General features: G+C 41.1%; 1 protein-coding gene across 1 annotated transcript in view; it reads left to right on the top strand.

Moving 5' to 3' along the window:
* Positions 1-23,161, top strand: part of LOC126281666 (myrosinase 1-like) — a 37,511-nt gene extending 14,350 nt beyond the window's left edge. The window contains exons 4-11 of the mRNA XM_049980814.1: positions 41-163; positions 248-428; positions 4,428-4,522; positions 4,650-4,797; positions 8,528-8,643; positions 18,021-18,155; positions 18,244-18,350; positions 22,874-23,161. Coding sequence (XP_049836771.1) covers positions 41-163; positions 248-428; positions 4,428-4,522; positions 4,650-4,797; positions 8,528-8,643; positions 18,021-18,155; positions 18,244-18,350; positions 22,874-23,000 — 1,032 coding nt within the window. The 3' untranslated portion in view covers positions 23,001-23,161. The remainder of the gene's footprint in view (positions 1-40; positions 164-247; positions 429-4,427; positions 4,523-4,649; positions 4,798-8,527; positions 8,644-18,020; positions 18,156-18,243; positions 18,351-22,873) is intronic.
* Positions 23,162-25,127: the final 1,966 nt, after the last annotated feature.

Genomic DNA, 25,127 nt, shown 5'->3' with positions numbered 1-25,127 from the left:
CAGTTTTATAAAGTTTGACACTACTGTATGCCGCCTGCAGGTAACGATGTACCACTGGGACCTCCCTCAAGCACTGCAGTACATCGGAGGCTGGCCCAACGAGTTGCTGGCTGACTACTTCGTTGAATACGCCAGGATACTCTTCGAAAACTTCGGAGATAGGGTAAGTAAAAGTTTCAGTGTACCTGCAGCCTCATATCAGTTTTACTTTACCTGGCAGAATAATTGACAATCTATGGTTCCACAGGTGAAATGGTGGATCACATTCAACGAGCCCAATCAGTTCGTGCATGGCTACGTGGTGCCGTGGACCGCACCAGGTCTGCGAGCACCGGGCATCGGCGACTACCTGGCCACACACACCGTCATCAAAGCTCACGCGCGGGTCTGGCACCTCTACGATGAGCAGTACAGAGCCACACAGAACGGTCAGTGCCTCATGACAACATGCATGTCCCTTTCGATAGTGACAAATACAATAAAGAGTTCAAGCTGTCATAAACGCAAAAGGGTGAATACCACCTATTTTAATCTTCGGATTCTTTTGACCAGATTTGTAAGCGAGGTAGGGATGACCTGGGAATCAGGCAAGCATCGTCACTGCCTACAAGTGGTGAAGTCCACTGACAAGTGGGTCTGAGAAAGAGCTGTTTGTTATGGCCTGTCTCATGGGAATAAGAATCTCGGAAACTGCTGTTTTTGCGCAGTTTTCACGGACAATGTCTGAAGGTCGTCCAATTACTAAGTAGGTGACAAGGTTTTCTAAGTCCATGCTTCATTACGGAACGTTGACGTCAGACATTTAACAGTTCTGCACATTACCATAGACGGGGATATGCCGCAGATCTTATGAAAGAGTGCAACGCTGATGCAATTACGACTGTGTCAGGGCACAAGGATTAGTGTACATTGTTGAAAATTAGTCTTTGCATCAACAGACACCGATGGGTTCCCATCCTAACCTAACGACAATGTAATTAGGATTGCGTGTGGGTCCCGCAGTAATCGAAACGTGTCTCCTGGTCGGTAGAATAACGTTACTTGCTACACACTTGGTCCACGCTTGTGCTTGAATACTCCGTCATCCGGGCACCACATGTTCATAGGCCGCTGGGGCTAACAACAGGCTATGGAGGACTTTCCCCTGGCTTACATCGCACACATACCATTAAACTAAGACACCACTAAAGTTGCGGACTATGTTAACTTTTTTTCACCTCCAAGACTGGTATCGTGGTACAGTTGTTTGGGAAGGATGAAAGTAAATTCACATTGATTCCTTGGGTAGCAAATTAGCCTCATTCGAACCTGATGAAAATCATCTCTGATGTTATCTGGTCGTAGATCCTCACCCACAGACCACCGCTGTTGCGTAGATATCTGGTGCCATATATCTCTGAATAACTTGGAAGTACGTGTCGATTCGATGAAAACTGAAACAGCTGCTATAACTTATTAAATAGGCCTACAAACATGCTATCAAGCAGGTGGTCAAATTGTTTTGGGTCCTCAGGGCACCGCAAAACATGGATGGAAGAGTCATTCTATAGTTGACGACAGTGGTTAAAGATAAGTTACCAACTGAATTAGAGCTATCTTCCAAACTTCGTTTTCTCCGGACAATGTTGGCGATACACTTTCGCGCGGACTGCTCGAGACAATGAACGTGTAGGGCAAACATTCTCACACATTATTGCTCAACTGCAGCCTTCGTAACAAGGAGACTAGTCTGCGCTGATCTAAGGCATAAACATCTACCTCGACGGCATTGCTATTGTGGCCTCACTTCACTGTACCTAAAGCTACTTCTTACGTAATATGTTTCATATGTCGATACGGCATTGGCATGCACATCAGTTCTGCCTCGGTTAAGCTTAAAATAACATGAAGCAGGGACCAGCACTGGATGCTCATTGGATACTTTACGAGCAACTGACAGTTATATGGCATGTCATTCAGTATTTGACCATTGATGGCTCTTCTCTGCCGCATTAGTCGAATAATGGTAGTGAACTGATACTTTGTTGTAGACAATGTACAGTATGTATTCGAGGTTCAGAAATCAGATTTTTGGAACCTTATTTCCATTAGCAAAGTGTCATTTCATTTTTAAAAAATCAGTCCTTTTACAGCAACCATTGCCCGTGGAATGGTAGATTGTTCCTCATAAAATTATGGCCACACTTTTCGGCTCATGCGTCCACATAGACGATAACCGCTGGCGACCATTCTACTCCTTATCCGCTACCTGTCAACCAGCGAAGAAGTATGATAACTCATCGACTGTTGGGATCCAAAAAACAATCCGCGAATAAGTTACTGAGCTTTGTGTTGTCTACACGCCTATACCCCCTATTTCGTGAGAGACTATGACGAGACATATTATCAACAATGTGGTACTCACAGAAGTTAACAACTGACTCAAATTTCAACTGAATTCTGGTACTGAAGTCGTACCTCTGACAAAGTGAGATTAGAAATGTTCAATGCCTGCACCATCTCGGAGATCGGTGAATTGCGGCCTAACCGTAATAAAGCGCGCTGACGTCCAAGTGTGGCACTTTGAATACTTGACTACAACGATGTAGGCCTTTACCAAGTTCCACGATATGAAGTTATTTCAACCAATTCCTTTTCTCGTGGCGCAGATAAGTTGTTTTTCTAACACAAAAGCTACCTCTCACCCAGTAGTTGATGGGCAATCTGTGTTTTATTGTAGTAAACGTAGGTATTGGCAACTTAATATATGAAATAATCAGCAAGAAGATATTGTAATTGGCGCAAGATGGCAGGAGTTCCCGCAGTGTATGGACACAGGGAAAACGAAGAAAGCTGCAGTCGAAAAAAAAGTCATACTGGCGAGCAGTATCTTACTTCATCAATAGCTACGAGACAATCAGGTATATTCTCCATTGATAACAGTATGCATTCCCTAGAAATTTTTCAAGAGTTCACTTGAAGTCTTATTCCTTCCTCTATCTCTTTGCTTCGCAAGTTTCTTTCACCATATGCAGCGTTGTTATCTGCTAATATGTAATTAAATGACAAGTGGACTTGTGATCACATGCGCACTGTCCTTCAGAGTGCTCAGTCACATGTACATGTCCTCGAGTGGAAGCAACAGTTACATGTTCCGCTGCCGAGCGAAAATTTCGTTCTGGAAAGTGCCCCCAGGCTAAGCCATGTCTCCGCAATATCATTTCTTCGAGGAGTGCAAGGTTCGCAGGAGAGCTTCTGTCAAGTTTAAGAGATAGGAGACGAGGTACTGGGGGGCTTAAAGCTGTGAGGGTGGGACGTCAGTTGTGCTCGGGTAGCTCAGTCGGTGTAGCACTTGCTCCTGAATGGCAAAGGTTCCGAGCTCGAGTCTCGGTCCGACACATAGTTTTAACCGGACAGGAAATTTCCATTTTTTTCGTGACCAGTTTTATCTAAAAGCTTTACAGGGCTATCTTAGAGCTTAAAATTAATCCCTTTAATGCAAATTATTTTCACGAAGGATCAGACATTTTTTTTTCTGTGTGAGTCACTATCGGAATTAAACGATAAGCAGAGTACTACTAGGAATCTTATTCGGTTTAATAATATTCATGATCTGTTCGGATTTGTCGACCTGGAGGAAGTGTTTGACGATGTCAAATGGTGTAAAATGCTATGTATTCTGAGAAAAATAAGTGCAAGCTATAGAGAAAGAAGGGTGATATACAATATGTGCAAGAGCAAAGAGTGAACAATAAGAGTAAAAGATTAAGAACGATGTGCTCAGATTAAAAAGGATTGTCATATATTAGACAATACTACTTTTTCGTCTTCTGCGCATGACACAAGTTTAGTTTTTAAAGACGTGAATGGCAGTACAAATAACATAGGAAAATTTGTAGTAGTCTACAGCTAGTTAACTGTTGCTTATGTGCATTAAAACTCGTTGCTTACACTTTCGGTCCTGAAGTTGTATAATATATGTTTTTGTGTACTAAATGTTGTAAATGAAACTGAACGCATTACGTACCTTAGGACTGGAGGTTATATATTTAAAACTACCTTCAGAGCTACTTAATGATCGGCATGAATATCGATGGTGGTCCATCTGCTCTTCTAAATAACGAGACCAAGATAAATAAGCCATTTCCATTGGGTTTACAAATCTAGAAATAAAATTATTAACATATTATTTATTACAGCACTTAATTTGTACTTACACCACAATAATTTCATATAACGACATAAAAGTTTTGGTAACTAAGTGACGAAGTACACAAAATAAAAATGTGGATAAAAGTCTGTTTTATGTCGGAGAACTTTGGATAAGTTTAAATTACAGTTTCTGGTCCATCAGTATCACTATGTGCACCACATTAATGACTTCACACACTGCTCTATGTAACATAATCTAATTTATACGCACGTGTTTGCTTTGACATACTTCGCAGGTAGCGTGGGAATTACGCTTAATATGGATTGGCCTGAACCAGAGACTAACTCGACAGAGGATGCAGAGGCAGCTGAAAGAGCACGACAGTTTGTGGTGGGTACTGTAGCTATGTCGTCAACAAGTTGGATCCCATGTAACTTTAAAGTGTAGTGTTAGTTTGTTAGAGGTTGTTAGAGATAGTATTCACGTGACTTAAAAAGTGTGTAATTCTGTATTGCAGATGGGTATGTTCGGCCATCCTATTTACAGTCAGGATGGGGATTATCCAGCTGTGGTTCGACAGCGAGTGGATGCCAACAGCAAGGCTGAGGGACGGCCCCGATCAAGGCTACCAACCTTCACACAAGAAGAGATTGAGTACATCAGGGGTGAGTAACCAAATGCACAGCAGTAGGAGACCACTGGGGTTCAACAAGTGGGCACACAACGATTCCTACTTCTGTCACGCATGATTGCAATGTAAATAGTAAATATGTTTTTCCATCTTAGGTCCGTTAATTCTAGCGATACTTTGCTACTGAATCTTGTCGCTACGTGAAAGTGATAGACAATGGACGTTGCGTCCCACTAGAAATTCTTTGCAATCATCAACACGTTTCGTTGCCAACATACAGAGCAAAACAGTGATCTTGCTAAATCACACATTTGGAAGAAATAAAAACCGGTTTACCAGGAAAACTTCCATTTAAACATCATTTAGTTTAGTTTGTTTCACACTGTGACGCTGCATGTGAGGAAGCATTCTTGACTGCTTATGGAATGTCAAGTAAGGCTCAAGACACAGATTTTTGAAACTTCTTCCTTTGTAATTCAGCAATCTGTCAAGCACAGTTTTGGATGCTACACGAGTGTTGATTGTAAAGGCAATATACTGCCGACACCGTCATTCTTATTGGAATGTTAACCACATCTCCTACAATACTTGTCTAAATTATTTCACTGTATTTGCAGTTAGCTTCATAAGAAAATTCTGAATATGATGGCAAATGAAGTAGTTTCGAAATAAGTGACAATCACTGACGTTCTGCGAGCATAAGATTAATATACGCAAATCCTTTCACTTTAGATGCTAATTGATACACAAATACTAACGAGCGTATGTTTCAGGTAGGTCTCTGATATCTCGGTACTTATAGAAAAAAACGAATACATGTTGCTTGAAGTACAAACGCAAGATACATTTTATGTTTCCCTGTACTCTATGCTATTGAATAATTGCTGTAAAATTCACTCAGATCGGCACAGATTGTTACAGTATTGTTTTCCTTGAAATCGCACTACGCTCCGTTCTATCAGTGGGCTGCCAAATTTCGTTTTGCCTTCTGCGGCGGCGTGCTATTGTACTGTGTTACGGTGATTACAGTGTGTACCCTGGGTAGAGACCCACATCTGCAAGCAAACTCGAAAATATTGCCGCAACTTGATTATTGTAGAGATGAATATTACAACTTTATGACCACCCCCAGCGTGTGACAAAAATATTACACCACATCATTTGAACCATTCCGTGTTACGTCTGCCTACGCAACCAAGAGTGTAAGACAAAGACAATCTGTAAGGATTCTCGTCTCTAAGGAAACAGTAAATGTTTTAGAGGATTGGGGCATACGGAGTCAATACTATAAATGACTCGTTTCCCTGGAATTACCCACTCTGTGACAAATAATGTGGGACCAGCAGCTTCATCCGTATCAGTTACAGAAACCATCATGTTTTTCTACTAGGGACTTCGATCTTGTCGTCCTGTAGCGTCAATGAACTATGCAGCTGGGTGTGAGTGATTCTCTCTTTGTCGCCTTTGTACGTACCTCAGATGGAACTTATTTCTCTAGAGATGATATGCCCTATAATCGCAGCACTCAGGTACCATCAGCTTAAAAGCATCACACTAGAACATTCCATAACTGTTGAGAATGATTTACATTGAACCTGTGTAGTCTCTCGTCAGTACACTGAATATCTGTGAGACCCCTCCCCAAGTAGGTTTTTTCGTCTAACATACCCCAATTGAACTTCGTTCCATATCCCCCGTTATGCACTATCCATGTACGTATGTATCATAATCATCAAGGGTGCACGCTGAACAAAAAATTTTCAAAGCACATTGGGTAACCCGAAGTTTTGAGGGGGCTGCAGGGTTCCAGAATATGATGTGGCACTCGCATTAGTACCTGAGTAGCGGCAGGGAAATTCAGTGATGGTGGTACTGTAAGTGATTGTTTTCGACAAATGGTAACATTTGAAATCGAATAGATTTGCACAAAACAAAGCCTACTCCATTTGTTTCCTCACATCACCACAACAGCTTTCCATCTTGCATAATGAAGAACGGAAAATAATTAAACAATTAGTGCGTTCGAACATAGTGGAAGGCCTTCACAAAGGTTAACCAATGCAGTAGTAGAACGCTACTTTATGGATACCTTCTGCCTTCAAATCAACGTCTACATCTACATAGATACTCCGTGATTCACCGTACTGTGCGTACTGGGGGGTACCCCGTACCACTGCTTGCCATTTCTCCTCCTGTTCCACTCGCAAATAGAGCGAGGGAAAACTGACTGTCAAGACGCATCAGTATGAGAGTTAATTTCAGGTATCTTATCTTCGTAATCCTTACGCGCGATGTTAGTTGGCGGCGTAGATTCACAAGTAATAGCAGTGTCTCTCGAGAAACAAAAGTGATATTGTTGTGTACATAGTTCCGCGTAGTCAGCGCGTACACAACTTTCCCACCAGAGCGCGCCCCGCCAAGCCCAACTGCGCAGGCGCACCGCTCGTCCGTCTTCGCACTACGAGATGGCGCTGTCTTAGAGACGGACCTAATTCTGCTTCCGCCGATCCGCGTATTGATATGTAACGCAGCCAATGAGATTGCTGCTAACGTAGAACCTTTCCTCCTCGCGGATCACACTCGCGCAGTGATACCTGAACGCGCAAGGTAGTATAACGAGTGCACAGACCTCCGATTAGTGTCTGTACCAGTCTGCATTAGTCTGTACCAGTCGACAGTCAAGTTTCAGTCTGCTCCTAATAAGATTACCATATTCCTGTACATAGTCATGAAGAGAAATGTATAGACACTTTGTCAAGTACCAGAGATATGTGAGGATAAGATTAACGTACCAAGACCAAAGGAACTTCAAACTGTCAATTGTAAATAGCATCCAGAATCAAGTTAAGTAATTTTATGTTATTATTTTAATAAATGTATGTGAAAATTAATCAAGTTCTGTTTAAAGTTGGTAACCGTCAATCTGATACTCTAAGCGTGCAAGTGGCATTTCTATCGTCTGAACTAACGGCAGAAGATAAACACGCCATGATAAGACCACGAGACATTTTGCTGACACTCGCCTACTTCGTTAGAGGGACAAGTCAAATAATCTGATGGTGTGTGTGCCGAAGGTCTTACAGTACGCCCACCACAGATATGATTCCAAAATATTCCAGGAAACGCTAAACAACTACAGGTCCGCTATGCACGTCACAATATTCTATCTTTTTGTAACACATAGCAACTGTTTCTTGCAATAGATGTGTTCTGTACCATTTTATGCAGGCCTTTACCAAGCGTATCCTGTAACACAGGAAGCTGATGGTTTTCAATATTTGGATCATAGAATCTTTTAGAAACATACGAAATACAAATGGCTGTAAGTATTCGCTGTCCATTTTTTTAATTAATTGCTTATTGCTGGTGACAAATAGTTGCTAATGAAATATTTGTTGATGATACAAAACAATTATTATACCATTTTTTTCGCGACAGGGTAAAACTGTGAACTGGACAAGGCTTTCGTACTCCACAGCAGCCTTTAGCGCGCTGTGACTACAATTTGCACTGTCCGAGTCGATATGAGGGACTGAATGAAAGATTCAAATCGGCATTGCTTACTTCTTTATGTATCTGCTTCCTGATACACATTCACGTAAATCATTATACGTATTCAGTTTTTATAGCATTGGCACTACATAATAGCAGCATCCCTTACTTGAGAGAGTCTGAAACAAAACCTTCTACATTTGTTCGAAACGCTAGCGTTTTATTTCGGTTTATCAGTTACTTGAAGTCAGGGGAAATAATCCTTGTTACAGGTACGGCAGACTTCTTTGGGATGAATCACTACAACACGACTTTCGTGACACCAGGCCTCACAGGCCACAACCCTTCGAAAAAGCGGGACACCGCCGTAATTTCATCGGCTCCTGAGGTAAGCTGAAAGTACTCCTTGTACAGGGGTAGCATTGTGTTAGTGGAAAGACATTTGACGACATCAGAGTGTTCACAGATTGGCGATTACTAAGACAAGAAAATGGTGATAGCACATGTGCTCCATGGCTCCATCCAGTTAAGGGATTAGGCTTCTCCATTGAAACACTGTAGGTCATCATACACTGCAGCGCCAAAGAAACTGTAACATGCATGCATATTCAAATACAGAGATATGTAAAGATTCAGAATACAGCGCTGTGGTCGACAATGCCTATCTAAGACAAAAAGTGTCTGATGCAGTAGTTAGATCGATTATTTTTGCTAAAATGACGGATTATCAGATTATAAGTGAGTTTGAACGTGATGTTACAGCCGGCCCACGAGCGACTGGACATAGCATCTCCGAGACCGCGAATAAGTGAGCATTTTCCCGTACGACGATTTCACGAGTGTACCGTGAATATCAGGAATCCGGTAAAACATAATATCTCAGACATAGCTGAGGCGGGAGAAAGATTCTGCAAGAACGGGACCAGCGGCGACTGAAGAGAATCGTTCAACGTGATAGAAGTGCAACCCTTTCCCTAAGTACTGCAGGTTTCAAGACTGGCCTATCAACAAGTGTCATCGTGCGAACCACTTCAATGAAACGTCATCGATAGTGTCTTTCGGAACCGAAGGCTCACTTGTGGATCCTTTATGACGGGACGACACAACGCCAGTCAATACCAACATTGGACTGTTGATGACTGAAATCATGTCACCTGGTCGGACGAGTCTCGTTTCAAATTGTATCGAGCGGATGGACGTGTACGGGTATGGAGACAACCTCATGATTCCATTGACCGGGTGTGTCAGCAGCGGACTGTTCAAGCTTGTGAAGAGTCTGTGATGGTGTTGGGCGTGTGCCGTTGAAATGATGTGGAACCCTTGACACGTCAAGTTACGACTCTGACAGGTGACACGTACGTAAGAATTCTGTCTGACCCCATGCATCCGTTCATGGCCATTGTGCATTCCGACGGACTTGGGCAACTCCGGGAGGACAATGCGACACCACAGGTCCAGAATTACCACAGAGTGGTTCGAGGAACACTCTTCTCAGTTTAAGCACTTACCCTGGCCACTAAATTCACCAGACACGAATATTATTGAACATATATTGTTTGTCTTGCATCGTGCTGTTCGGAAGAGACCTCGACCCGCTCGTACTCTTATGGATTCATGGACAGACCTGCTGGATTCGTCGTGTCAGTTCCCTCCAGCACTACTTCAGGCATTAGTCGAGTCCATGGCACGTCGTTTTGCGGCACTTCCGCGTGCTCGCTGAGGCCCTCCACGATATCACGCATGTCTACCAGTTTCTTTGGCTCTTCAGCATAGAGAGGCATGGGTTACAAACTGGAACGAAACATCTCTTAATACTGGAAGCTAATAATCGTGATGAAAGATTGTAATTTCGTTCTCATTAATAAAAAAATTTACAATCTCCATTGAAAGTATACTCAATGTCCATAGCAGATTGTCATAACTGTTTTTCATGTACAATCTCTTTTCAAATAGTTTGTAAGAAACAGTGCATAATATGCGACATAGGATCACAATCTCCTTTAATTTATTTATTCCTACATTTTTAGTATTTTGTGAATCCCTCTAATAATTTAAGCCTGCAGTTATTTATAATTTTTTTGAAAAGTTAACAATAATGATAATAGTAATTATTATTATTATTACCTCAAAGATAGATAACAAGCCTAATTAGTTCTGTGCACTTTATCAGTGCACAGTAAGTGCATTTCACAAGCTCACAAACTTAATAATAAAGTTATCCTTGAATTTAATGATTAAATATATATTTATAAGTTGTCTTCTTTGTTTTCCAGTCTCTTTTTCCACAGTCCCAGCTATACAAATTGAGTAACCAATACCGTGTTTTGCGATTGTAATGAACGTCTTGGTTGGACTTTTGTTACAATAACAAAAGATGGTAAGAACATGTATAGCTTGCAAACATAATTTGCTGAACTAAAAAATCAAAAGAAGGATCACAAATGGTGTCAATGAATAGTTCAGTAGTTTCTAAAAGTTTTAGATTTGCAGACCACCTACTTTATAAAAAAAAAAAATTAGAGGCCCAGTAACCGAATATACAAGTATACAAATATAGAAGCGACATACATAGATACGGTGTGGTCAAACAATACAGTGAACCATTTGGTGTAATTTGTCCGAAAGCCTGGTCCGTTGAGACAAGCAGCGTCAAAGTGGAACATGTTCTGAGTCGTCAATCCGCGTCTACAGACGTTAGCAATGTGATATGTTTACCGTGTCCATTACGCATCTTGGATTTTGAACAATACCTTAACATTAAATTGCAAAGACGTGCCAAAGACACTCATGAAATGTTTTAGTTGTTTAGTTGGCGTACGATAATACTCTAACGCTGAAGATTGTTTGCAAGCGATATGAGCGATTTAAAAGCGGAAAAGAATCGAGCGAGCAACATTCAGGACGTCCTATAACCACAACAACAAGACAATGTGCAAAAAGTGGCAAAAATTGTCCATTTGAACGGGGGAATAAATATTCTGGCGCTTACTGAAAGTCATAGCAATTTATTCAGGTCCGTGAAATGCATTTTAACCGATAACTTATATGTGAAGTGAGTGAGTGCAAATTATGTTCCCATACTTTTGAATGATGAACACAAGGGAAGTCGTGTGTCCGTCTGCATGGAATTCAGGTTCGTCTTTATTCATATCGGGCCTTCATGTCGAAATTGTAATTGGATTTTAAATTTTGGTCCTTGAGTAAGACCCTGAGACGAAAATAGTGTATCTTCTCACTCTAAAAAGGCACGGCAGTTAATATATAATCTCAAAGTCATACTCTTTTTTTTTCGATATTGAGGGCATAGTTGTATGAGCGTTCGTTCCACGGGGGACAACTGTAGACGCGTACTGCAAAGTTTGGGAATCGATATAAGAAGGAAAAGACCAGAAAGATTGCCTAATAGCTTCCTTCTTCATCACGACAGTGTGCCATGCCACATCTCACTTTTGATTCTCGAGCTTTTGGACGAAAAACGTGTTTCTGTCAGTCCACATCCGCCACATTTATCACCATGCGACTTCTGGCTCTCCCCAAACCTAAAAACGAGCTTAAAAAAAAGTTTTGACACCGAAGCAGACATTGAGAGGGTGACGACAGAGCAGCTGAACGCCCTTCTAAAATAAGTCTTCAAGAAATGCTTCCATATTCAACGTTGAAGAAGATTTAATAAAATTCAATTTAAAACTATTAATTTTGTTAATAATAAAATTATTCATTGTGTATTTAGGTCACTCCTCGTATATAAATCATATTCACGATGTCAATAGGCATAATTATTAAATGATACTGTACATCCCCCAAAAGCATTGAAAAATATTTGTCTTTTATAAAGGCAAGGTTTTTGTTGTCTTCATTTAACTGTCACTACAATATATAAACTCAAAGTCGAGTGGTCAACGTTAAAACAAACCAATAAGGTTTCTTATATTGTTTGTTCACACTCAGTATCTTTAATTTTAGCCTCAATCATTTTCCACATTTAGTCGATTTTTGTACCGATTTTTTCCAAAAAATGAAGCTGAGAAGTATCATTCACATAAACAGGTTGGTGAAAAGCCAGTCATTGTCTCAGCACAATTTTGGCAATTGCTGCCTACTATTGCCGAGCACTTATCCAGAACGAGACGAATGGTGTTGTTTCAGAAATGGATTTTACAGAATTGACACGTGTTATTTTAGTTAACTAGTCTTCATTACTTGATGACATTTTCAATTTTTTGTTGGTACCATTTTTCAAAGAGATTTCTGATGCATTGTATTCCGCCCTCGTTTTTAGGGAAATAGTTCCGAAAATAAAAATGAAAAGGCTTAAATACTGCTCTAGTACGTATAGTTAAGGGATTTCACACTCATACGAATGAACAAGAATACATGTACTTATGGTATACAACAGATAACTAAAGTTCTTTAGTATTAGTTATACAAAATGTAGTATTTGGGAAATTAACTGTTATCAATGATATTTCTGTTTAAGGGAATTTAATGTTTACAATTAGACCTACTAAAATTATTTGCATAATATTCAAGAAAACATATAATTTTAAATTACTTAAAGCTGGAATTCAAAGATTTTAACTGACCTAGTATGGTTGCAGCTGTTGTTTTATTGATTTTCTTTTCGCTGGTTCCCAGAAAGTCATATAAGACTGGAAATACGTCCAAGGATCTTGTTCCACATTTTAAGCACATAGCTGAAGCTTCCCTATCATTGCTTCTAGTTTGTGTTGCAAAATAAGCTTATGAAAGTCGTTGCCCTCAAGAATGTCGAGGACACCGACAGATATGCAGTCTGCCTAAAACGGTTTTCATCGATCACAATCTCCACCAGTAAATAAAGTCCTGACAACACTTCAAGTCTCGCCAGCCACTAAACTTTGTTAAATAAAGTTGTCGATTTCTACTACATTGCCAAGATCTTTACGAGACATTCGTCAAAACCTTTATGTTCAATAGCCTCTCGATGCTAACTTTGTCGACTAAGCTATTATAAATGCTACCTCACACACTCCCGTCAGTTGTCAAACCTACACTCTTTCTAATCTACTTCAGTTTCTTCCACAGGTTTGTCAACCGATTTGAAAAGCCCTTCACCAAACGTTTTTGTCGGAAAAGATAGCCGAAACAACTGTTGTGCTTCAGCATTCGACTCAATGTCGACCAAAATTACCCTGACCAGGAAAACTTTTATCTCCCGACAAGAAGCAGCGAAAAATATTCGCTTTCTTTCAAGCCAGTAATGAGGGGTTCTTTCACATTTTGAGATATATCATCAGTTATTTCCATAGGCATTTCATTTATTTCTTTGGCTACATTCTTCATCAAACAAAGCAAATTTATAACTTTTCCTGCAGGTGTGCGAAGTTCTTCTAGCACAGAGTGAAGCTTACCCCTTATTTGAAGTTAAGAGAGGTAGGTAATAAATGGCTGTTGTTAGTACGCTCCACTTTGAAAAGTTTTAAGCGCTGGATTTAATTGTAGAAAAATTCCTAATAATGACTTAAAAGACATTGGGAGACTTCCCTGTACATGAAGGATGTTTAGTTGATAGATGCGTTACAAGTTTTGATAGTATGATACGTACGTTTCATAGCGTTTCGTAACGAATCTTCCACTGAGATGCAGGCTGTATCTCAGTACCAGAATTCACAATCCCGAGTTTTGAAAAATCGGAGCTATATTTACGAAAATATGTTTTAGTCTTCTTTGCTGTTTCGCTACTACTTTAACTCGACACTGACAATTTCACTACTCACCGAATCTGATGTGGCAGTTCTTTCGTCACTTCACTACTTCGTTCCGACCGAAATTAAGCATCTGTATTGACGTGGGGTAGTAGGCTGGCTCTGAGCACTATGGGACTTAACATCTAGGGTCATCAGTCCCCTAGAACTTAGAACTACTTAAACCTAACCAACCTAAGAACATCACACACATCCATGCCCGAGGCAGGATTCGAACCTGCGACCGTAGCAGTCACGCGATTCCGGACTGAGCGCCTAGAACCGCGAGTCCACCGCGTCCGGCGGGGTAGTAGTAGCTAACAGCAGACACAACCCTACGACACAACACACAGTCACTGATAAAAGGTCGATTTACACATGTAACTAACGCAACAGTGCCGTGCGTGGTTTTATGCTACCGACGTGGTTGGAAGTAGGAAGTAGGAATTTAAATGGTACTGTCCAGACACACACTCCGTGGCGTGGCGTGACCGAGCTTTCACCGACGCCGCGGTATTTTGGGCTCTACATTAACATATCCCTTCTTCAGTGAGTTTCCTCACGTTGTCACAAAAATTCTGAGTCATCGTTAGATGCGTTTTCGCACACTGGCAAACTATTAACTTGAATTTGAATTGTACAAGTGACTCCCAGTTTTTGAAAACTTTTACGTCTCCATTGTTAGCGATTATTCGCCAGAGCTAGGAATTTTTGAGAAAATTAACACAGAATCACGAGAACCTTAGTCATTGCAGTCACTTAAACATTTCCCATTATCTTTCAGACTTTTCCACAGCTCATTAAATCTGCGCCCTCAAACTAAACATATCGGCGTTTTTGCTTTCTCTGTGCAGTTTTGTGTAAAAGTCTCGAAACAAAATATGCCAGCGATAGTGCTTCATGTGTGCAGTTTTGTATAGAAGCGACAAAGAAAGCGAACAGTAGAGGGAAGCGTCTGATGTCTGCCGTAATAGCGCATAAGCAATATACACTTTCGCTTTCCGAATTGTACTAAAATTTTACCCACGAAAATTACAGGTAATATTGGGTAACACCCCTCTCTTTTCAGTCCCTGTTTACTGTGCATCGACTTAGCTATAAAATGGCAGTGCCTATACCAAAATCAGGTCTGTAAACCCGAGATGATGTCATGGCTAAGGCCTTGAACTCACATTCAAGAGACCTTGGTTCAGTTCCTGGGTCAGGCATCCAGTCATCGGATTTGTGCGGTCATCCATGCAAGCTCTGGAGTGTTTCTTTCACATGGCCTTGGCCGCTTCCTTCCCCTCCAGTAGTAATAAATCTGATCAAAGCTACATCTCCAATTAACTTACCTTGTAATCCGGACGTAAAACTTCAATCCTCATTCGTCTGTCTTCTTTTGTTTCGATATTAAATGAGGAAATTCAAGGCAGTCGTTCATGCAAACTGCTGTGTCCGAGAAACTACCAGTGAGTGGATAGTGGCGTGTTGTGTGTTTACACCGCTAGTAACCAAGCACCGTCGCGCGTCAGGCCTACGGCGAAGTACTTAGGGATATACAATTCCGGCCGCCTGTCATGGCACTTAAACTCCTATTTGATTCTGTCATCATGGACGCTGACGACTGAAAGCCCTGATTCTGCCGACAGTTTTGTTAGTACGATATTTTCCACATATCCACCATGCGTAGCAATAATATGGCGTAGTCTCTGAATGAAATTACCCGAAACCTTTGACAACGTGTCTGGCGGAATGGCTTCACATGCAGATGAGATGTACTGCTTCAGCTGTTCAATTGTTTCTGGATTCTGGCGGTACACCTGGTCTTTCAAGTGTCCCCACAGAAAGAAGTCACAGGGTTTCACGTCTGGCGAATAGGGAGGCCAATCCACGCCGCCTACTGTATGTTTCGTGTGATCATCGAAATATTCATTCAGGAAATTGAAGACGTCGGCTTTGCGATGTGGCCGGGCACCATCTTGCATAAACCACGATGTGTTCGCAGTGTCGTCTAAGGCAGTTTGTACCGCTACAAATTCACGAAGAATGTCAGATAGCGTGATGCAGTAATCGTTTCGGATCTGAAAAATGGGCCAATGATTCCTTTGGAAGAAATGGCGGCCCAGACCAGTACTTTTTGAGGATGCAGGGACAATGGGACTGCAACATGGGGCTTTCCAGTTCCCCATATGCGCCAGTTCTGTTTATTGACGAAGCCGTCCAGGTAAAAATAAGCTTCGTCAGTAAACCAAATGCTGCCCACATGCTTATCGCCGTCATCAATCCTGTGCACTATATCGTTAGCGAATGTCTCTCGTGCAGCAATGGTAGCGGCGCTGAGGGGTTGCCGCGTTTGAATTTTGTATGGATAGAGGTGTAAACTCTGGCGCATGAGACGATACGTCGACGTTGGCGTTATTTGGACCGCAGCTGCACACGGCGAACGTAAACCCAAGACCGCTGTTGGATCACCTGCTGCACTAGCTGCGCGTTGCCCTCTGTGGTTGCCGTACGCGGTCGCCCTACCTTTCCAGCACATTCATCCGTCACGTTCCCAATCCGTTGAAATTTTTCAAACAGATCCTTTATTGTATCACTTTTCGGTCCTTTGGTTACATTAAACCTCCGTTGAAAACTTCGTCTTGTTGCAACAACACTGTGTTCTATGCGGTGGAATTCCAACACCAGAAAAATCCTCTGTTCTAAGGAATAAACCATGTTGTCCACAGCACACTTGCACGTTGTGAACAGCACACGCTTACAGCAGAAAGACGACGTACAGAATGGCGCACCCACAGACTGCGTTGTCTTCTATATCTTTCACATCACTTGCAGCGCCATCTGTTGTTGAAAATTGTAACTACTGTAATTTCGAAAGTTTGTCAGCCTGAAAATTTACTGTTGTCCCAAGTATATTGCAACAAACGGTGTATTTCTATCGCTGCTGGTTTAGTTTTTATTGCCGTTTCAAATAAACCGGTCATTTTTGAAACACCCTGTATATGTGTAATAGAATGTAACGCTGGCCAATATAAAGAACTGTTTATAAATCAGTATAATGTTTGAAAAACAAATAACTGAGGAATTAGTAGGAGCTATACACTACATCGAAGCACTTGAGTAGGTACGTTTTAAAAAAGAGAATATACTTTGCTTGTTATTAATATCTTCAGTGTCTGCAGTGTAATATTAATTATCTTTGCTAAATGGCTCGTAAATGTCTGTAAAATCTTAAAGAAAATTTGTTATACACTAAATTACGAACTTGAAAATAAACGTTACACTTAAAATATTTGTCACTACACATGAAATACACCGCACGAAGAGCTTATTTGTACACAACAAAATGTAATTTAATGCCAACATTATTTTACAGCTTATACCAAAGGACTGTTAACAATTATGACTACATTCTGTACACATCTCATACGTAATATTATTCGTCATGTGATCGAACACAGGAAGGTACGGAATGGCACTGGAAATAAGTGAAACATAAAAAACAAGTTATTCAGAACGACCGTTAGTAGTGTCGACTTGATAGTCAGAGAATCCCACTCAGGTTCCGGGGTTGCCAACGCACGCCTGCGTAGTAGCAATCACATCAGAGGTAACCGGTTCGAATACTGGTTGAAGAAGCAGTTACTAAGAGGAAGAGAGGTGGTGGCGTAAAGTTCCTATCAGTGGGCATTGTACTATGCTGGTGGCACTTCTCCCAAATTTATCTTAGTATGGAACTAACGCAGACTTTTTGTTCTGAGAAATTTCCCTACACACATACATTAGTGTTCGCTATAGACCTAAGAGTTACCGAGAGAAGAAACGTGTTGGAATTAGTATTCTGTGTTACTACCTTTAAGAACCTGCAAAAAAACTACTTCCATTTTAAATTATGAGCCGATTTAGATGTTTTTCTATGCGAACGAGTATTAGAACAAAAGGATGTGAACTACAAGGACACCACATTGTAACTATTATGGAACTAAAACAGCTGAGCATCCGTATTGTGCAAACAGGTGCAAATAAGAATAACTTATATAACAAGTATCTTAATTTTCAGCATCATGCTTGGGGACTTCGGAATCAACTTAACTGGGTTGCCAATCAATATCCAGGATATCCGATCATTATAACAGAGAACGGTTACTTGAATCTCGGAGGACGCAACGACACTGACCGCATCGAGTACTATACTGTAAGTAGTAATTTCCACACTAGTATAGTAACCTTTTTTATCTTCCGGAACTCATTTCATTATCTGAAATATGCCGTATTACTTGTAGGAATACCTCGGAGCCGTCTTAGAGGCGATATACACTGATGGTGTTCCGGTTATAGGATATACGGCGTGGAGTCTCATGGACACCCTGGAATGGAACAATGGATTCACGTGAGTAATTGACGTATTTTTACATGACAGATGAAATAATACAGATAAACAATACGTACTAATCAATAAAGCACTGCGCCATTCTGTGAGCTTAGTACAAAGCAGTGCCGAAATGATTATTCTACCATATTATCTGAAAGGCTTCACTTAGATTGTAGAAGATGATAAAAAAATTTATGACGCAGAGAAGAGAGAAAAAGGAGAGGGGTGATACCTACTCTACAACACTGTGGTAAAGTGCCATGTGCTGGTACATTCACTTTTACGTCGCTACAAAGTGAATCGAATATCTCTAGTAGTATAAATAAAATAGTTTCGGTGTTAGGAAGAGTTACAATAACTACAAAACCGACGTTTCGACAATCTATACAGCAATCCTCCTCCGGTAACAAGTTAAACGCCCTGAAAAGGGCCACTGCAGACAGACCGAAATGTTGCTGGTATAACTGTTTAATTTTGACAATGGGGTAACCTATCGGAAAGGCGTTTATTCAATCTTGCATCGGTCTCGGCAGCATATTTCTCTAGCAACGTTTGTGGAAACAAACTAGATAACTGAGAGACTGCGATGCACGTATTACACCTAATTGCTCAGACACTTTATTAGCACTTTTTTTCCAAATGGGTAGCGATTCCGCTACTTCAATGGAGGTATGTAGAGCCAGACGTTTACACACACACACACACACACACACACACACACACACACACGACACGCAATTCCCGTAACTTACGGGTCTGTGGTTTTCGGGCGCGGAGTTGACCGACCACAGCGTTCCAGATGTATTCCACTGGGTTCCCATAAGGCGAATTTGTTGTCCATGACGCTAAGGTCATTTCACAGTCACTCTTATAAAACCACTACAGCACGATTTTGTCCCTGTGGCACAGACAGTTAGCCGGCATCTCGTGGTCGTGCGGTAGCGTTCTCGTTTCCCACGCCCGGGTTCCCGGGTTCGATTCCAGGTGGGGTCAGGGATTTTCTCTGCCTCATGATGGCTGGGTGTTGTGTGCTGTCCTTAGGTTAGTTAGGTTTAAGTAGTTCTAAGTTCTAGGGGACTGATGACAATAGATGTTAAGTCCCATAGTGCTCAGAGCCATTTGAACCACAGACAGTTACCTTTTGGGGAATATGCCATCGTCGTCAGAAAAGACATCAGACGTCAGAAGATACAGATGGCCTTCAAATACGTTTAGGCAGTCCACAGCCGTCACGGTGCCTTCGGTTGCCACCACAGGTTCCGTGGCAGTCTATATGAAAGCCTCCCATAGTATAATACCGCGCACACTGGCCGGCGTATGCAGTGTTGTGGATGTCTTGAGTAGCCGTTCCCAGGTATGACGGTGTAATAAGAAGAGACATTCATCTGACCAGACCACACGTTCATACTGAGCTAGGATCCAGTATCGATGATTCTGTACCCACTCAAATCGTAAATAACGATGAATTGTTCAACATGGAACGATAATGAGGTCATTTGCAGAGACTGTTGTTCGGCAGAGTGTGCTGTAGAGTGTGCTTAAATACACTTCTGCATGCACAAGCACTGTAATCCATTACAGATTGCCATAGTTCATGGTTTACAGAGCAGAATTTTCTCTACGCTATAGAGACTTGGCTGTCCAACACCTTGTCGCCACCTCGTGGTATCACTCTCATTCAGCCACATTCTACGGACGATTACGGCAGTACCACGCGAACAGGCGGCCAGCTGCTCTTTCGCATTATCCGGACCCCAACAATACACCCCATGTCGATGTTGATTATGTCAATGAATCTCCTCATTTGAAGCACGTATCGTTGCTAGAACCATTCCCCATTTCTTCGGGTTACCACTTTCCACAGGTCTGCTAACGTACGAAATGGCACAGCTGCTTATGTGGAGTACCAACATTGTTTCATTAAAAGGACACGGGGTTTCCTTCTGAAACTTCCACAGTCGGAGCTTTTTTCCGTCATCAACGTAAGTTAAATGCTTGTCTTCCTTTTTTTCCTTTCATATATATATGCCGTTTATCTTCAACCTACACATCGACTACTGAAGGTGGGACACTATATATGCACTGAATAACATTACTTCTTACTTTGTAATACTGCTGCAGTTAAGGTATCACTTCCTCCAAACACGTGCGTTTCTGGACGGTTTTTGTGCATTCTGCATCTACATTTCACTACGACTGATTACTTTTGATGAAAATAGTTTCTATCAGTGATGTCATGATGCTCTATGACATCATTACGCCATCTGTAGTACAAGATCTGTCTTCGTTGATCCATGAGCAGCATTCATGTCATCTCCCGTCTTTTCAACAGTTGTGATCTCCTAATTCTGCGAGGTAGTCGTGTCTTCTCTACCGCTCTTACTGTTCAGCAACAAATAACCGGGCTCAGGAACTGAAATTTCTGTCCCTTTGAGGTTCGAACTTCCTTTTTCACTTCCTTGGATGTTCGTTTGACCCAGAATACTGCATCTTAAAGCAGCGGAGGTAAAACACTTATGGGATTTGACTTGTAAAATTTAAAATTAGTGAACAGTAACATGTGTATAAGCAAGGCAGTGCTTCCAGACAAACGTTGGACCATGTCATGCTAATACTCTTATCATATGCTACAGCACTACTTTTCACCTCACAAAAACACTCATAGTTATCGATACACGCCAACCCAGATCTAAGGTGTACGAAATAACATTGTTTACGCATAACTAAATGTTTCAGTTTCAGGAGTCATGTTAGAGGAATACAAATATCTCTTAATTGTTTCTTGCACTTTAGCTAAGAGGTTATTACCGTGACTGTCGTCGTTTTATTAGACCCAACGATCTACGTCAGTACCTCGCTTCTGGGTCAATGAGTTTCATTTTCTTCAGTTGCTGAAGCAGGCCACTAAACTCTGGGTAAAATTTTTCTCGACACGCCTGCCTGATTAGTAGGTATGGCGGTGTGTGCAGCAGCTAAGTGATTACAGCGGTTTTACATCCATCAGAGGCTGTAACATCCAGCGGAATGCTATAGCGACGCATCGCTACCTGAATTAGGAGTGTCAGACATGCAAAATTTTACAGAGGCGTTATATTTCAAGGGGAAAGGACTTCAGAATGACACACGTAACAAACAAAAACCAGGAGAGTCGTCTTTTTATCAGAATATTCACAATTTGTCATTTGCATGCAGCGTCCTACAGTTAACTAATCGTTTAAAATTTACCGTACTCGGGTACACTTGTATCGTGGGATATTTCATGATGTTAACCGCCAATCGTACAGAACCATAACACACGCACCTTTGTATTTGTTGTTACTGTTTCGGACGTTCTGCTTCCACACAGTATTCAAGAAGAATTCGGCCGCTATTTAACGTAGATAATAAATTCTTTGTTGTTCAAATGATGTATCATATTAATTACAAATAATTGACATTTTTGAATGTTCTTATGTTGATGGTCAAGATTAATATCGATTATGGTGGAAAGTCATTCCTGTTGATCCATATGAACACAATACTGCTACTGTGTGACGTTGTGTAGAGGATACTACACCGCAGATTAAGTTGACATTGAATTATGTTGTTGCTGAATGTGTATCCTCTTAACACTAACTGAATTTAATTGAAATCAGAATTCCTTGATATAAATGCCGTCTCTGATTTCTTTTTTGTTGTGAGCGTGTATACAATGTTGGTCTCCGCACGAACTGTTTCCCTATTCTTCCCTTTGTTTTATTTCGTGTTGATTGTGAAAGAAAAGTGTACCTTGTTACCTGACGATTTATAGATGGTAGTGCAGCTGTACACGGAGATATCCGCTTTAATCTGCGCAGCTAAGGACTTTCAGCCAGCAGCTCAATTATTTATGAGTTACAGTCCCTCGTTATTAAAAGCTTACCACATCATGGAAAGGGGCGTCTAGGTTGTTGGACTAACTCAATATCCCTGTCGCATTATATGTTTGTGGTAACATCATTAGTTAGAAATAATTGTATAAGCTTAGCCTAAAAAAATGGCTCAGAGCACTACGCGACTTAACTTCTGAGGTCATCAGTCGCCTAGAACTTAGAAGTAATTAAACCTAACTAACCTAAGGACATCACACACATCCATGCCCGGGGGAGGATTAGAAACTGCGACCGTAGCGGTCGCTCGGCTTCAGACTGTGGCGCCTAAACCGCACGCTCACTCCGGCCGGCTTAACCGACAATTCACGCAACTAAGCCATGCAAATGTCTTCAACAAGCTACCAGTATTGGTAAGGTAAGATATTTGAAACCCAAAACAAAACTAAAATTAATTGAGAGCACTTATTATTAGCCGGTCCTACTTAGTTTGTGAATGTGGGGAATACGGAAACGCAAAACCGAGTGTGACACTGAACGGAACAAGATTCGTAGTTAATGTCTTGTACAGTACAACATAGCTAGCTGTAGCAGCTGATACTCTGAGGGTAAGTGATTGTCCCATATTTTGACATATGCATCGCCGCATAGTGACATTTGAGTGAGTGAACACTTTTATATTTCTCAATGCAGGGTTACGTTCGGGCTGTACGAGGTGGATACTAGCAGTCCAAACAGGACGAGGACACCCAAGGAATCAGTTGGATTTATGGCAGAAGTCTTCCGCACCAAGCAGCTGCCCAGCCAGTACAACCTGTAGGAGGTTCCGCACTCACCACACAAGACATAAATCAGTATGTCAACGCAGTGTTTTGTTAAATCAGTCACAAAGCACAGTGCAGTGAAATAAAGTAAAAGATGTATTGTCAACAATATATTTCCTATGTAAACAAATTTCGAAATATAAACTTTGTACTTTGATGTCTTGTTCCTCTTTATTTCAGAAGTTATAGGATTGAGTAGTAAGAGCATGCGAAAGCTGCATTATAATAGTCTCATAGACTCACTTGCTGAAAGAAGTAAGAAAACAACTGGGAGACAACAACATTGCCGTCGTAAGACTGGTCACGTAAAGAATATCGAACACACATATTCTAGTCTGCAGGAAGGTTTACACAAAAGTCGAAATGTATACAAAAATGCAGGACATTTCCTTTTAAAGACTAAAGTAAATGGAAAAATTGTACAAATAGGATGATAGACTGTCGCCCCTGCTGTTCAACCTAGTACTCGATAAGACCCCCAGAAGGCGGGAGACAGATAAACATGGAAGAAATACGGGAAAGAAAGGTAAACGAGTCAATGCAAAGTGCCTAGCTCTTGCTGACGACATAGCAACAATTATTAAGACTCTTGAAGCCAGTCAGAAAATCTGCATAAGACCGCCGTCAGGACTAAAGTCTAAATCCCTTTCAAAAATACACAGTACGTAGAGTCCCAGAGGCCAAATTTTGCATTTATTGCAACCACGTACGGCGATATCAAACAAGTTAAACACTTGAAATACCTAGCTGGACTTATTTGAAACACTAAAAACGAAAGAGTAGCAAATAAAACTCGTTGAGAGAAACTGCATTAAGTCTACTTAGCGTTGATCTTAGTCGTTATGAAACCTCTTCTCGCTCTGTGTTTAAAAATATGTACAACAACAAATCGCTGTCTATCAAAGCCAAACTTTGTCACTACCGCAGATTCGTTCTTACAGAAGGACTGTACTACCCAGAGGAGACGTCATTAGTAATCACCAACGTCAAAGATGTCGAGGAAATAGAACGACATATACTAGCTACTGATGTGGACATATCCAATGGTGAGCACAGAATGAGGCTACGGAGCATGTTTGAAATTATTCAACATGTAATACATAACAGTTCTGCTGTAACAGAGGTGTTGATAGAGACCAGAGCAATTGCAACGATAAATAAAGCAAATATTTCACTATATCTTCAATGACATTCTTGAAATTGACATTTCGTCAGAAAGGAATTACGAAGAGTGAGAAAGAAGTGGCAGATGATATTTTCGTGTTTCTGCAAGATGTGTCAGTGCAATGTGTGCTGTCGTATACGCTCCACCGTATGGACAATGTTAATCAGGAGTTCACGATATGTGCTTAACAAGTGATAATGAAACAGGTGTAGTTCATCATCCTTGCCGGTCAGGGAGCCACAAACCACATCTCCAGTAGAAGGTAGTAAATAATATATATATATATATATATATATATATATATATATATATATATATATATATATATATATATATTCCTGGAAATGGAAAAAAGAACAAGGATATGTACACTCCTGGAAATGGAAAAAAGAACACATTGACACCGGTGTGTCAGACCCCCCATACTTGCACCAGACACTGCGAGAGGGCTGTACAAGCAATGATCACACGCACGGCACAGTGGACACACCAGGAACCGCGGTGTTGGCCGTCGAATGGCGCTAGCTGCGCAGCATTTGTAACGTATTGCTTTCTAACTATCCCAACACTAAATTAAACTCCCTTATGTATGGGTGGAGTAAATGCGTAAACACTGCAATGCTATAGATATTACATAATTACGTTTTCCTTGCCACATATGAATCTCAGCTTTATGTACGATAATTACAGAAGCTACATCTACATCTACATGGATACTCTGAAAATCGCATTCAGGTGCCTGGCAGAGGGTTCATCGAACCACCTTCTCAATTCTCTATTATTTCAATCTTGTATAGCGATCAGTAAGAATGAACATCTACATCTTTCCGTACGAGCTCTCATTTCCCGCAGTTTATGGTGGTGATCGTTCCTGTCTATGTAGGTAGCTGTCAACCAAATATTTTCGCATTCGGAGGAGAAAGTTGGTGATAGGATTTTTCGTGAGAAGATTCCGTCG

This window comes from Schistocerca gregaria, chromosome 7 (assembly GCF_023897955.1).
Source record: "Schistocerca gregaria isolate iqSchGreg1 chromosome 7, iqSchGreg1.2, whole genome shotgun sequence".
Classification (NCBI taxonomy): domain Eukaryota; kingdom Metazoa; phylum Arthropoda; class Insecta; order Orthoptera; family Acrididae; genus Schistocerca; species Schistocerca gregaria.
This window is presented reverse-complemented; position numbering and strand designations above follow the sequence as displayed.